The sequence below is a fragment of the Lathyrus oleraceus genome, chromosome 5 (assembly GCF_024323335.1).
Source record: "Lathyrus oleraceus cultivar Zhongwan6 chromosome 5, CAAS_Psat_ZW6_1.0, whole genome shotgun sequence".
In the NCBI taxonomy this organism is placed as follows: domain Eukaryota; kingdom Viridiplantae; phylum Streptophyta; class Magnoliopsida; order Fabales; family Fabaceae; genus Lathyrus; species Lathyrus oleraceus.
Genome location: NC_066583.1, coordinates 575,465,480 through 575,481,253, shown reverse-complemented (window position 1 = coordinate 575,481,253; position 15,774 = coordinate 575,465,480). Strand labels below are relative to the sequence as shown.

At 35.9% G+C, this 15,774-nt stretch overlaps 2 protein-coding genes and 1 non-coding gene across 3 annotated transcripts; 2 read left to right on the top strand and 1 right to left on the bottom strand.

The window, feature by feature from the left end:
* The first annotated feature begins 8,125 nt into the window (after nt 1-8,125).
* LOC127086592 (arogenate dehydratase 3, chloroplastic) lies at nt 8,126-9,737 on the top strand. Its single transcript, XM_051027374.1, has one exon. It carries the CDS (start codon nt 8,321-8,323, stop codon nt 9,611-9,613), a length of 1,293 nt encoding a protein of 430 aa, XP_050883331.1. The 5' UTR covers nt 8,126-8,320; the 3' UTR covers nt 9,614-9,737.
* A 3,599-nt stretch (nt 9,738-13,336) lies between these two features.
* Nucleotides 13,337-14,047, bottom strand: LOC127082162 (uncharacterized). Its single transcript, XM_051022386.1, has 2 exons — nt 13,874-14,047; nt 13,337-13,771 (listed from the first exon to the last, which is right to left on the bottom strand). Exons 1-2 carry the CDS (start codon nt 14,045-14,047, stop codon nt 13,337-13,339), a joined length of 609 nt encoding a protein of 202 aa, XP_050878343.1.
* An 899-nt stretch (nt 14,048-14,946) lies between these two features.
* LOC127089668 (small nucleolar RNA R71) lies at nt 14,947-15,053 on the top strand. The gene has a single exon (XR_007791229.1). It is a non-coding gene; the product is annotated as a small nucleolar RNA R71 (small nucleolar RNA).
* Nucleotides 15,054-15,774: the final 721 nt, after the last annotated feature.

Below are 15,774 nucleotides of genomic sequence, written 5' to 3'. Positions count from 1 at the left end.
AGTAATCATGCACCAAGGGTGTCACACAACATTTCACACCATAATAACTGTCATGCTCTTTATTTAATCAAAACAACATTTTTGCAAAATTCGCAGCGGATAGAATCAACCAACCATTCAAAACATATAACGTTTTACAGGTAAAAAGGTTCAACAATCAACAATAAACAATTAAAACATCCCGTCCCGATGTTACATCTATCAGAGCACGACCCACTACGTAGACTACACTAGACTCCAGGCACTAGCTTCTACTCACTCACTGCTCGTTACCTGAAAAATAGTTGTAAGGGTGAGTTCCTCAATCGATATAATAAGCATTATAAATCATCATGTAATGCTAAGTAAATTTACACGTTAATCACCCTAATCATATCCTGCATTCAGTAACGACACATCAACTCCAATATCATACTCAATAACAACGTAAAATGCAACTCAATAACAACATAAAATGCAACTCAAATGAGACTCGACTCGTCATGCATGTGGTACCAATCGGAGTAAAACTCCCAACTTAAAATCATTGCCATTTTAGTGGGCATCAAGGCATAAGCCTTCAACTTTCAACTTAAAATTTTGCCAATCCAGGCCAACGTGGTGTGAGCAAAGCTCCGATTTTTGCCAATCCAGGCCAACGTGGTGTGAGCAAAGCTCCGACTTAATGCATATGAAATGTACATGGCATACACGACTTTAAATTCCGACAACATAATAATAACAGCAACACAACAATGTTTTCAACATAATCAACTTATAATCAACGTTGGCTCATCAAGCCTACAACTCAGTATTTTCAACAACTTAACACAACTTATCAACATATTTATATCAACACTTCATAACATAAACTCAACAAAGTTACTCATCGAAATCAACGAGAATATGCCAATCACCAATTATGTTCACAACATTAAAATATCAAATTTTCCAATTTCCAACAGTGTTAACCGGTTAACGCCCTGGGTTAACCGGTTAACGCAGGACAAAATACATTTTCTGGCAAAACGCAACAGTGTTAACCGGTTAACGCCCTGGGTTAACCGGTTAACGCAGGCAAAACAGCACATTTTCACAAATTATAACAGTGTTAACCGGTTAACACCCTGGGTTAACCGGTTAACGCAGGCAAATCAGCAGTCCCTGCGCTAACACAAGGCAGAATGCAGAGTTCTCCGCATTTTCCGCCGTTGGAGGACTTCCGGACCTCCGATTCAATTTCCGTAAAAAGCTATACGTTCGGGGGAACACGACTCACACAATTACCGATTCAATTACAGCTTAAACACAGTTTACTCATCACAATTTTTCAACATTCTACAATCCCAATTAGGGTCAATTCACGGTTTATCACTACCCATGACATGTTAATCTATAATACCCATTAAACGACGATAAACCCCCCTTACCTGAGAAAATCCGGCAATCTCTAAGCTTCAAGCTTTTCCGTTCTTCAACCTTTGCTCTCTAGCTCTTCCTCTTTGCCCTTTTCTCCTCTTCTCTGCAGCTTCTCCGTTTTCACGTAAAACCCTTTTACAAAAATGAAAACTCTTTTTCCTTATTCCAACTTATATATTTTCCAATAATTATTATTCCAAATAATAATAATAATAATAATCCAATAATTCAATTTATTTAATTAAATTAATAAATATATTATTATTAACTTAATTTAAATAATTCTCTTATTTTATTCGGGGTGTTACATTTACGAGAAAAGAGTTATCTCCCTACCAAAAATGTACTTTTACCTCCACTTATATTTATCAGTCATTTAACTTATCAAATTGTTTTTACCTTATTGCGCTTACTTCCACCATACTTTTGTCCTTTATTGCATTTATTTTACTGTATTTTCAACTCACCAAGAGTTATACTCACTCCTTTTTGAACATCTCAAAGACTCTGCCAACTAAACCACCATACACTCAACACTAAGTCTAGGACTTTGTAGCCAGTCCTGCAGGTAACCTTCTGATAGGATGTCTAGAGATTATTTGCGAAAAACACTAAGATAATTACTTATTGTTAGTTGAGTTTACTTACAATAACATTTTCCATTCTAGCATTAGAATGACACCGTTCGAGGCATTGTATTGTATGAGGTGTAAGACTCATTTGTGTTGTTACGATTCTAATGAGAGTGCAGTCATTGGACTCATTATGTTGTTATGATTCTAATGAGAGTGCAGCAAACCTCTGAGAAGATCAAGATGATCCAATAGAATATGAAAGCTTCGCAGAGTCGTCAGAAGAGTTATCATGATAAGAGGAGGAAATCACTTGAGTTTCTAGAGGGAGATCATGTGTTTTTTCAAGTTACTCCGATAACTGGTCCTTATCACTTGTTTTTTCAAGTTTCATTGGTCCTTATCACATTATGAAATGAGTAGGAGTGGCCTACAAAGTTAATTTACCACCATTTATTTCCAATTTTCATGATCTATTTCATGTGTCTCAATTGAGGAATTATATTCCTGATCCGCCTAATGTGATTTAAGTGGATAATGTGCAAGTTAGAGAGAACTTGACGGTTGAGGCGTCTCCCTTGAGAATAAAGGATCACGAAGTGAAATACTTGAGAGGCAAAGAGATTTCACTGGTGAAGGTGGTGTTGGGAGGACCTATTGATGGAAGTATGACGTGGGAGCTTAAGAGTCAGATGAGAGAGTCGTCACCGACTCAATTTCCTTCAGGTAATTTTTTATGGAGAAAGTTATTTAAATTGGGGAGAGTTGTAACACCCCAAAATTTGATTAATCTTTTTAATCAGATTATTTGTGTTTTATTTAATTAATTAAATTAATTTATATGCTTCTAATTAAATATATTATAATTTGTATGTATATGTGGTGTATGGTGGGATGTAATGAGAGTAGTTGTGGTTGATAGAATGATTAAAATGATTATAATTAATAATTATTTATAATTAATTAAACAAAATAGAAATAAAGGCTTTGAGTGGAAAACAGAAACTAAAGGGAACTAAGGGAAGTTGTGAGAATTATAAGAAGGGTTGAGCCATAGTGTAATTTGTAAGAGATTAAATTATGTTTTTGAGATAAATAGGGATTAGTAGAGATTTTTAGGAGGTAGTACATGAAATAAAGTATTTGGAGAAAACAGAGGCTAAAGCTTAAGGAGGGAAGAACTCTAACCATCAACCTTGATGAAATTCTGAATATTACTACTAGGAATCTGAGTTAAGGGGGGAGTGCTTATATATTGGTGTTTTATATGAAAGGATAGGAGAGAGACCCTTACTCTCTTTAGGGATTGTGTGAAATCTATTATGATTTATTGTTGTTGTATGCTAATCCGAAAATTGATGATTGAATGTGTTGTTATCTTATTTTTGTGACTAAATTCATATGTGTGAAATTTTGTTTTATGCCTATATGAGATATGCAATTGTTGAGATTTTGAAGCCTTAAACATAAACATGAAATTCATGAAATTGTAGAATATATTGTGCAAATATGTGATTTAGCATGTTATAATGATGATATTATATTTAGTATATTTTTTTGACGTGTTGGGATGATTAGGAAGCCAAGAATTGGAGCTTCTAGTGAAATTCGATGACTATTTCGTATTTCTTCATTCTTGTGTAGGGTGGCGGGCGTCACCAAGATGACTGGTTGACCGTCACACATATTAAGACGCCGACGGACGTCAATGTTATGACGAGGAGAACATCATGGTCTCCAAGCTTGGTTTTTCAAGTCGGTCGTCGTTGGAATGACGATTGGGAGATTTAATAGGATGGCGGGCGTCACCCTGGTGACGGGCTACCCGTCATGCTGTAAGAAGGGGCGATTTTGTCACAGATAGTGTAGTTCAAGATTTCGGTTCTTAATTTTGATATTGTTTCGTAGTTTAGTTGATGATTGGCTATTGTTTGGCTATGTTTGTGTTGTTAATTACTTATTATGAACTTAATTAATTGAGGTGGAATTATCATTGTTGAATGATGATTGAATTACTTAATTGTTGTTATTTACATGGTGTAACAATGATATATAATATATATTATGTTATTTTGTGATGTTATATGAGGTGACAATGACTAGTATTGTTATGATATGCATGATTATATGGTAATTAAACATGTATTATTGATATGATGATATATAGTTCATAAGGGGAGACTATTTGTATGCTTGTATACATTGTTGCTATGATTTTTTAATAGCAGTTTAGAAGGGGGAATTATTATTGTGTGTCATGCATCATTGTGTCGTGTCATTGAAAGAGACATGTTTGCTAGTTCAGAATGGGGGACTAGTGGCTTGTCCCAAGCTCAGAAGGGGGGCTTAGAGATTATAAGGGAAGGCTTATGGGTTTAAAATGGGGGACTCGGTTCCTGAGAGAACCAAATGTTGAGTTGGTATAAGTGTTAAATGTACTGAAAAATGTACGTCGTTTGTAGCTCTACCAACTGTAAAATCACTAGAGCCTCATGATATATGACTATGCTTATCTCTGCACCACCCTTTTCCCTTCTTATATCTTAGCCTCTCCTCTTTTGGCACTACTTTGGTTGTTACTACTTTTATGTCCATTAATCATCGTTATTCTCTAAGCTGATTGTAACGACCATAAGGTCATAACAACTATTTGACATTGATGTTTCACTATTTGACTGTAATGGTCATTTAAACTTTGGTCTCTCTGTATCAACATCTTTCAGAAAAATTACTTGAGGTTGAGTTAATATAGTGGGACTGGTATATAGGCCTTAGGTATAGGTTAACGCGACTTTGTTTATATCCTAAACATGTTTCTCAAATATTACTATATTAGAAGTTATGCTCTACTAGTTCCTATATATCTACAAACTAAATACATCGTTAATTTAGGTTAACTAAACTAAATTCAAATCTTATTGACTCGTATAAACAACTAAAACCAAGCATCGGTGCTTTTATAAACTCTTTTTGACCACCAACTTTTTTTCATTGAATCAATTTTGCGGCTGCTTTTTTCGTTTGCATCTCTAGCTCTTTTTTCTACATTACTTTCTCTGTCATTCATAAAGCACTCTGCCCTTGTTACTATTTCTTCCATTGAGTCAAAAAGATTTTGGGCGAGAGACTTGATGAACAATGTAATAAAATAAGTACAGAAAATAACAATGTAATAGATAAAAAATAAATGGTTTAAAATTTGATGTAAAAGAACATATAATAGAATACATAATAAAATTAGAAAAAAAAACATAAATAATTATAATTTTTTAATGTTTAAAAAGAAAAAAAAAAGTGTAGTGATTATAATGTATATTAAGTATAAAAATACGAAAATAATTTGAAGGCAGGGAACAATTATAATAAATAGAAGCACTTTGACATGCCTCAAGTGCACAGTTGTGCAAAATAGTAAAAAGTTATCAAACCACAAAGATCAATAGTTTAAGTACCGAATTCCGTCCTATCGATGTATATCTAGAGGAATCAATAATTTGAGGTTTGGTAAGAACAACTTAAATATAAAGCACTTATAATAGAAAATAACTTAATTGTAAAATCAATTAAATCACAAAGGAGGCAAACAGGACCTAGAGTTATGGTTCTCACTCGAACACGTTCATATCATCCGAGTCATCTATTACGAGAGTTTTGACATAATTTATAAAAATAGATATGTATGAGCAACCCCTGCTTTCTCCAGCGTGTTGCCCTATCCATGGCGAATAATTTGATTGCTTTCGCATGACCGAATTATTCGTCAAGGTTTCGTTACTTTTTCTCAACTATAAAACTTTCTTCATTCAAGTGCTTTGGTTGTATTGGACTTGTTTGCTTAAAAACCTACGCTTTAGTACCGACACATATCCTTTCAGACTAAGGTCAGTTCCTGAGAACACTTTACTTTCGTACAAGGGTTGAAATGCATGAACTTAGGCATTAAAATAAATCTATACAGAATATCTCGTAATCGACATGTGACAGATCATACAAACAGTTATAAGATGATCCCCATAATCCTTAGTCCTTAATGGATTACTCATTCATGGTGAAGGCAAACACAGTCAATTCAATATTCATAGATGAATTCATAATAAACAATTGAATTAAACAAGTAATTTCAATGAAAATAAATAATAAAACCATAATTGATAAGCTTCAATCTAATGCTCCAATGGAGACTTGAGTACATAGACAAATAAAATACGTAGAAACTCTTGCAAAATAAAAACTAGGAACCTAATATCATAACCAATTATGAGTTTTATAGAAAAATCTAAAACTAGGATAAAATCTCATTGTTCAATGGCCATCATTACATAAGAATGTCTCAAATCAGATCATGTTAAAGATCCAAAAACATGAGAATCGGTGTAAAAAAGGAAAGAACTAAAGTGTATCTCGTCCTCAATGCTACGACCACCTCTGCTTCATGTACTAGGAACTTCAAAAGTGGGGAACCCTAGGCCTTTACTGCTACGACTCCTAACAGTTGCTACAGGTGGCTGTAGCAGCCCCTTGGATTTTGTATGAGGATTTTTCGACTTTTGATGTTTTTCCATACTTTGCTCGTTTTCAATCTTTTTTCACCACGAACACTCATTAAACCCTAAAATAAATAAAAACACACAACCAAAGCGTAAAATTCGATAAATGAAAACAAATCGGTTAAACATAAGATAAAATGACTAGTAAAAACGGTACAAAAACCACTTATCACATTTACACGAAAGAAAATGAATAATTTTGAAAGCCTAAAATGAAATTGAGGATATTTTAGTAAATGTAAAATAAATTTAAATAATAAAAATCATATTATCTCCCCTATAAGGATGTCAATGGGGCAGGACGGGGGAGGGGGACACTTCTCAATCTTTGTCCCCGCCACCAAATTCATTCTCCATCCTCAATCCCCGTCACGAGGGAGTTTCTATCCCCAACCCTGTTTCCCGCATATCCTACATTTATTCATTAAAATTTTATTTTTAAAATATCTATATTCTCTATAAAATAAAAAATACAATATTTCATATATTTAGTTTATTATTTAAAAATACTAATATTTCATTTTTATTATTTTTTATTAAAAATACCAATGAGACACAAAATAATAATACTTTTTTTTATAAAATTTTATAAAATATTATAAAATTCAACAACATAAATTATAATATTTTTTTTAAAGTAACAATATACCTAAACAACTACAAAATTCAAAAATCTAAATATGCATTAAAAACTATATTTCATCATAACTAACCTAAATATGCATTAAAAACTATATTTCATCATAACTAACCTAAATATGCTTTAAAAACTATAAAGAACTATACTTTAAGTATGGTTTGTTTTGGACCTCTCTTAATAAATACATTAATATTTATTTATTTTAAAAAATAAATCTAAAAAAAATAATAAAAAAACCTAATATAAATATAAAATATATATTAAATTAACTATATTAAAATAAATAGGCGGAACAAGAATTCTACGGGATGGGATGTATTCCCCATTACCGAAGTGCTCTCGGGAGGATATTTCTCCCCATCTCCGCCTCCGCGGAGGAAAATTTTCCATCTTTGGACCACGGACGGGGCAATTCCTCACGAGATCTATGTTAACAGATACAAACTGACATTCCTACTCTCCTCCCTTTAAAATCTTCCGATTTAAAAGGACACAAAAAGTATGTTTTGAAGGGGTTTTGCTCCCCTCCCTCTTCTCATCTTCTATAATTTGCACAAAACACGTTTAATTAAAAAGGTTCATTTCCCTCCACTCTCCTTAGCTCCATCTACCTCGATTCAAACATATCTAAATTTTAGATAGAAAACATATTTAATTTATTTATTTTAACCAAACTTCATGATATTAATGTCCAAATCCTTTTATCAGACAACAAAAACCCCAATGATATAATAAAATGAAATAAGTCCTAGTGATAATAATAAAATAATAATCATCACGCATAGAGAATTTAGTTCAATTTATAGGACACTTTTTATGTTATAATAATAGAAATAAATAATGACAATGAAGGAAAGGTAGAAGGAAACATCAAATTAATATAAAGAATTAAAATATGTAAATAAAATAGATAATAACACGAGGGTAGGTGTGAGATTTGACCGAACGACCACAAACACCATCCCTTCAAGACTTGGTACGTTAGCTTCACTCTTCCAACAATATTTAAACCCCTTAACCACCTCCATTTCTTCTCAGCTTGACGTTCCCTTCTCCAAAAGAGAACAACCAAGCTTTAAACACACAAAATAAACCTTCACTTAAACTTCAACACACTTTTTCTCTTTCATTTTTAATTTACTTTCAACACCCCCTTAACAAACATGCATACTCTATCGCCACCTCCCTCTTCCAACGTACTCAATTTCAACCACATAATTACACGCCCCCGTCGTTCACTTAACCGGGTCGCTCCGACCCGGATTCTCATCAAATGTGCTTACGGGTTAGAGCATGGAAGCTATGGTGTCGGCTCAAGCCGAGCCGACTGGCAAAGCTCGTGCGCTATTTTATCTAGCAATGCTTTTTCACAGGAAAAACCTTCCACCGAGATTAACGGAGGCAAGTCCGACAACATCGCCGCCATCAACGGTCACAAAACCAACGTGACTGACCTGCAATTAGTTCCCATCGGAAACCTCGGCGGAGAGCTTTCAAAGCCGCTTCCACCGAAGCCGCTCACAATCTCAGACCTCGCTCCTGCTCCGATGCACGGCTCGCAGCTTCGTGTCGCGTACCAAGGCGTCCCCGGCGCGTACTCTGAAGCAGCCGCCGGAAAAGCTTATCCAAACTGCGAAGCCATTCCGTGTGACCAATTCGAAGTTGCTTTCCAAGCGGTTGAGCTTTGGATCGCCGATCGTGCCGTTCTCCCGGTGGAAAATTCCCTCGGAGGCTCGATCCACCGGAATTACGATCTCTTACTCCGTCACCGTCTCCATATCGTCGGAGAAGTTCAACTCCCGGTTCACCACTGTCTCCTCGCTCTCCCAGGGATCCGAAAAGAATATCTAACCCGAGTAATCTCTCATCCACAAGCACTCTCTCAGTGCGAACACACGCTCACAAAACTCGGCCTCAACGTCGCACGTGAAGCCGTGGACGACACAGCCGGGGCAGCAGAATTCATCGCAACAAACAGCCTCCGCGACACAGCCGCAATCGCGAGCGCACGCGCGGCGGAGCTTTACGGTTTACAAATCCTAGCAGACGGAATCCAGGACGACCCGAGTAACGTGACCCGGTTCGTTATGTTAGCCCGAGAACCGATAATTCCACGGACGGATCGTCCATTCAAAACAAGCATAGTTTTCGCACACGATAAAGGAACTTCAGTGCTTTTCAAAGTGCTTTCAGCTTTCGCGTTTAGGAATATTAGTTTAACGAAGATTGAGTCGAGGCCTCATCGTAACCGTCCGATTAGGCTTGTTGACGATGCGAATGTTGGAACTGCGAAGCATTTTGAGTACTTGTTTTATGTTGATTTTGAAGCTTCTATGGCTGAAATTAGGGCACAAAACGCGTTGGCGGAAGTTCAGGAATTCACATCATTCTTGCGAGTGTTGGGTAGTTATCCTATGGATATGACACCTTGGTCTCCTTCATCTAGGGGAGATTAGATTACAATTTAGAAAATATCTTATTTTATTTTTCTATCCTTCCAAAAAAAATTGTTGAAATATTTTAAAATTTGTATGAACTTTTTGTGAATAAAAGACAACAAAACCTGATTATTTATTTTAATTATTTGTTTGATTTGTTGAATTAGAGTAGGATTTTCATTCAATGAATGAGAATTAAGTGCATTAATATTTTTGTAAAGTATCTTCTACAATGGAGATACATGAACATGACTGTTTGATAGACAAATAGAAAGTTAGTTGTGCTAGCTACGTTTGTATTTGTTGTAGTATTACTAAGTTGTTCTTGTTTGTTCGTTGGATTGTTGAAGGTTAATCATGAAATATATGTGTAGATAGAGAAAAGATTATAGTAAATGAGCTGGCATATTAATTGTTTGGTGTTTCTAACTAGGTCATGTGATAAATAGTGAGTGGTGGGAGACTTCTATATATGTTCTTATGATTGTCATTTTTCCTTTGTTTTTTAGGCGTTGTCATTTTCTTTGAGTTGTTGTGGTGGCTCTTTCGTATATTTCTTAAAACTTTTAAGCTATTCAATGAGAGATTTGTAAAATTAGAAGAGGGTTAATTCAAGAGGGAAAACTACTTTTTCAGCAACTTCAAAGCTATATGCTTTGATGAGCAATGTTAGGCCTTATTTAATAATTTCTTAGTAATATTTAGCTTATGAACAGAGGTGATTGGATTAATTGGATTAGTCATCATTGTGACGTATTGGGGTTAGGAAATCATTCGTGTGTCTTTGATAATAAGATTAATGTTAGTTTTAAGGGGGAGAGAAAAGGGTGAAAGTGGTAAAGAAGAGTATTACGGTTAAGCATGGCAACGGGCGGGTCGGGGACGGTTTTTACCTCCCCAAATCTAAACCCAAATTCTCAAACAATCCCCGTTCTCCGTCCAAATCTAAATGGGGATGGAGAATCAAAACTCAAATCCGATCCAAACGGGTTTGGGTTGGGTTCAGGTATCTCCGCCCTAACACCATTCATTTAGTGAAATCAATTTTTTTAATAGAAATATTTATTTTTTTCCAAAATAAAACTACATTACGTATAATAAAATAAAACAATCTAAAAAAATTTCATACATTCATTTCAAATATTTAAAATAATAAATTCAAATTAAAATATAAAAACGTTGATCACATATTTAATATTCGAAATTATCAAAAATAAACAGTAATGTACATAATGAAATAAACTGGGCGGGTTCGGGGTGGGTACTAGTATCCCCATTACCCGACCCGTCCCCATATTTTATAATCGGGGAAAACCCAAACCCAAACTCAAACCCAGTCAAAACGGGTTTTCCCCGTCAACTTCGGGGCGGGTTCGGGTGGGTACCCGCGGGTACGGGTTATGTTGCCATGCCTAATTATGGCTAGCGTTGACTAACTTTTACTTATGCATGTCCATTAGATTGTATGTGAACAATAGATGAATTTTGTGAGTATCCTTCGCTGATGTTAAAAATCCAGCACATCTGAGCTAGCAAACTTTGTTTCGTTGTCTGATACAATGAATATGGGTCAGTCAAACTTACATATAATTTGTTGCTAATTGAAACGTTGAATCATCTCTATTGTGATTTTGGAGATGACCTGCGTCTCTATCCACTTTGTGAAGTAGTCTACCTACCCCAAACGATTAGGAGCTTTAGTTTCCTTTAAGGGAAAATGACATAGGATGTCCACGCCCCACTGGTAAAATGGTTAGGGCGATGTGACGGAATGAAGAGTCTCAACTGGCGCATGATGTAAATTGGAATGCCTATGGAAGTTGTCACAATTCTTGACGAATTATGCACTATCTTTCATCAAGGTAGGCCAATAATGGCCCTCCTTCAATAGTTTGTGGGCGAGAGATCGCACGCCTATGTGGTTGTTGCATATTCTCTAGTGGACTTTTGTAAGGATCGGGATCCTCTTGTCCTCCCCAAACATCTTAGCATGGGGGAAGATCTTCCCATTTCTCAGACACTAGAGAAAATTTTGCTGCTAGTTTTCAAATCTTCTCAATCTCCAGCTCGTTTGAAAGTAGCTCGTTTATAGTCAAGTAACGTATTATGGAACCATCCAACCCGAGGGTTGGGTGACTCTAATGGCATTGATTTCCTCTGCTTCAATATTGAGAACGACTAAAGTTTCTTGTTTGATTGTCCGATTGTGACTAAGTTTCTTGGTGCTAGCATGCTTTTAGAAGATGCCTACTTGAGAGTTTTGTTCCCTGGGCACATATATCACTTTAAAGAATTTAAAACAATTAGATAATTTATGTGCCTTTGCGAGATATTTGATCAATTAGGTCTCATTCACCTGGTATTCTCGCGCGACCTAATTTGTGATCAACTATGAGTCTCACCTGGTATTCATCGTCTTTCATTAATATGTCAGATAGTGGTTTGGTTATTTTAGAGAAATCCTTAATTAAACGTCGGTATAAATCGGTGTGTCCTAGAAAGCTATGTATTTCTCTAACGGTTTTCAGAGGTTGAAGGTTTTCTATGATTCCTATTTTAGCTTTATCTACTTCAATCCCTTTATCGGACACGATGTGCCCAAGTATGATTCCTTGTCAGACCATGAAATGGCATTTTTCCCAATTTAGTACAAGATTAACTTTCATGCATCTTTCAAGTACAATTTCTATGTTCGATAGACATCCTTCAAAACTCTACCCACAAACAGAAAAGTCATCCATAAATACTTCCATTATGTCATCTATAAAATCAGCAAAGATCGACATCATGCATCGTTGAAATATTGCGCGAGCGTTACATAGTCCAAATAGCATTCGCCGGTAGGCGAATGTACCATAAGGACAGGTGAAGGTAGTCTTTTCTTGGTCATCAGGGTGAATAGGAATTTGAAAAAATCCTGAATAACCATCTAACTAACAGAAGTGAGAATGTTTAGCCAATCGTTCAAGCATTTAATCGATAAAAGGTAGAGGAAAAGGATCCTTACGAGTGGCTTTATTTAATTTCCTATAGTCAATGCACATTCTCCATCCAGTTTGAGTATGTTTTGCTAGTGATTCACCTTTTTCATTACTGACAACCGTAACACCTCCCTTTTTAGGTATGATATGCACTGGGCTAACCCATTGACTATCGAATATCGGGTATATAATTTCGGCTTCTAATAGCTTTTGTACCTCTATTTTGACTACATTACTCAAGATAAGATTGATTCTCCTTTGGTGTTCTATAGAGGTTTTGCAATCTTCTTCTAGAATAATGCGATGCATACATACAAAGGGACTTATTCCTTTAAGATCTGAGATGTTATAGCCTAGAGTTGTAGGGTATTTTCTTAAGACATGTAGTAATTTCTCGGTTTCTATCTGTTCTAAGTTTGTGTTGACTATTACTGGTCTTTCAAGCTCTGTGTCTAGGAATTCATACCTTAAATCTTTGGGTAATGTTTTAAGTTCTACGCCAGGTTTCTTTGGGTAAGGTATAAGATTAGGAGTTAGTGTTAAACATTCCCTTAGACTGTCATTTACGTATCGCTCACGCCGATTATCATCTTCAAATATAGGAGGTGCTGGAATCTTTAGTACTTCAGTATACTTAGATCGTTCCATCTTCATTTCTCTAATGCGTTCGTCGATGACGTCTAGGAAAAAACAAGAATCTTCTATAGCTGGTGCCTTTAAGAACTATGATAGAATAAATTCAACTTTTTCTTCACCAACCTCAAAGGTTAGCTTTCCTTTCTTCACATCTATGATAGTTTCCATCAGTGGCCAAAAAGGGTCTTCCTAAAATGATAGGGATGTTGGAATCCTCCTTTATGTCCATTATTATAAAGTCGGTAAGAATATAGAATTGACCGATACGAACGGGAACGTTCTCTATCACACCTACTGGAAATTTAACATAACAGTCATCTAATTGAAGAGACATTCTCGTCAGTCTTACTTCTCCTAATTTGAGTTTTTCACATATGGATAAGAGCATTAAACTAACACTGGCTCCTAAGTCACATATAGCTTTGTCTATGATAAACTTTCCGATTACGCAAGGTATGGAAAAACTACCTGGATCTTTTAGCTTATGAGGCATGTTATTTTGGATTATAATGCTACACTCAGCAGTAAGTGTAACAGTCTCATTGTCCTTAAGCTTTTTCTTATTATATAAGATATCTTTAAGGAACTTAGCATATGAGGGCATTTGTGTAATAGCTTCTATGAAAGGTATAGTGATATTCAGTTGTTTCAAAAGTTATACGAATTTCTTAAATTGCCCTTCATTTTTAGACTTAGCAAGTCTTTGAGGATAAGGTATAGGTGGTTTGTATGATGGCAGAGGCACATAAGGTTTTTCTTTCTCTACGACCTCTTCGTTTTTGTCTTCCTCTTTTTTATCCTTTTGTTCTTCTGGTTGATCATCGGTTGTTACCATTTTAGTTGCTTTACCAGAGTTTTGGTTCATGGCTGGATTTTGAAGTCTTGGGTCAACTGGTCCATCTAATTTTGTCCCACTTTGTAGCGTGATAAAGTTAGCATGACCTTTGGGATTTGGTTGAGGTTGACCAGGAAATGCTCCAGCTGGGGATGTTGTTGCTGCTTGTTATTGGGCTAATTGAGAAATTTGGGTTTCTAACATTTTGTTATGGGTAGCCATAACATCAAGCTTACTTGACATTTGTTTCATCAGCTCACTCGTGTGAGCACTTTGATGTGAAATATTTGTTTTGTTGAACTTGGGAGTTCATGAAGTTTTCTATCATGAGTTCGAGATTTGACTTTCTAGGTGCTTCTAGAGCAGTAGAGGCTCCTTTATGATAACCTGGAGGTACAACAGGTGTTGGGTTTGGTGCAAACAAAGCATTGTTGTTTTTATAAGAAAATTTTGGATGATTTCTCCAGCCAGGATTGTAAGTGTTGGAATATGGGTTTCCTTGGGCGTGGTTTACTTTGTCGGTAGGAATACCAGCCAATAAGTGACATTCAGCATTAATGTGCCCAGGGGTTCCACATAATTCGTGGTTGGGTGCCACAGCAGCTACGGAAGTTGTTGGGGTTATGGTTAAGTTCTCAATCTTTTGAGTAAGAGCATCTACTTTAGCATTGACGTGGTCTATGTCATTGACTTTATACATTCTGGTCTTCGTAGTTGGTTTTTTTGTAGAAGTTCGCTCACCTCCCCATTGGAAATGGTTTTGCGTCATGTTTTCAATGAGTTGATAGGCGTCTTCATAAGGTTTATCCATTAAAGCGTCGCCAACTGCAACATTTAAATTCATCTTAGTGTTGTACAAAAGACCATTATAGAAAGTATGGATAATCAGCCATTGCTCAAGTCCATGGTGTGGACAAAGTCTCATCATGTCTTTGTATCTCTCCCAATCGTCGAAAAGAGATTCATTGTCTTTCTGCCTAAATCCGTTGATTTGGGCTCTTAGCATAACAATCTTGCTTGGTGGGAAATATCGCGCTAAGAAAACTTTCTTCAACTCGTCCCATGTAGTGACAAAGTTGGATGGTAGAGACAGGAGCTAAGCTCCAGCTCTATCTCTTAAAGAAAAATGGAAAAAATGTAGTCTTATTGCTTTGGGGATGACACCAACTGTGTCTACATACTGCACAAACATTGATAAATGAAGGTTCGGATCATCTCTAGGACTACCAGAGAATTGGTTTGGTTGTACTGCTGATAACAACGAAGGTTTTAATTCGAAATCGTTTCGTTCGAAGTCAGGGGAAACATTGTTATTGTGTGGTTCCTCCTGCGAAGGAACATCATAATACTTAAGAGGACGGTTTTGTGGTCCTTCATCCATAGTCTATATTGCACAACAACAGAATCACAATATTGACTAAATTAGTCCCCGACAACGGCGCCAAAAACTTGATTGCGTGACTATATGAGTCTGTCGAATTACTAACTGCAAGTGCATAGTCTATTGCATTATTTTAAAAGATATCAAACCCATAGGGACTAATAATCAAACTAATGTTATCTATCAGTGTTATATAAAGCTAAGGAGAATGATTTATTTAAGTAAACGAATAAAAATTGAAACTGAAGTTAATTTAGAAAATATGATAATAAAGAGAGAGAGAGAGAGAGAGAGAGAGAGAGACTAAAATATGGACTCTGCGCACCTCAGGGACTCTGCAACAGAT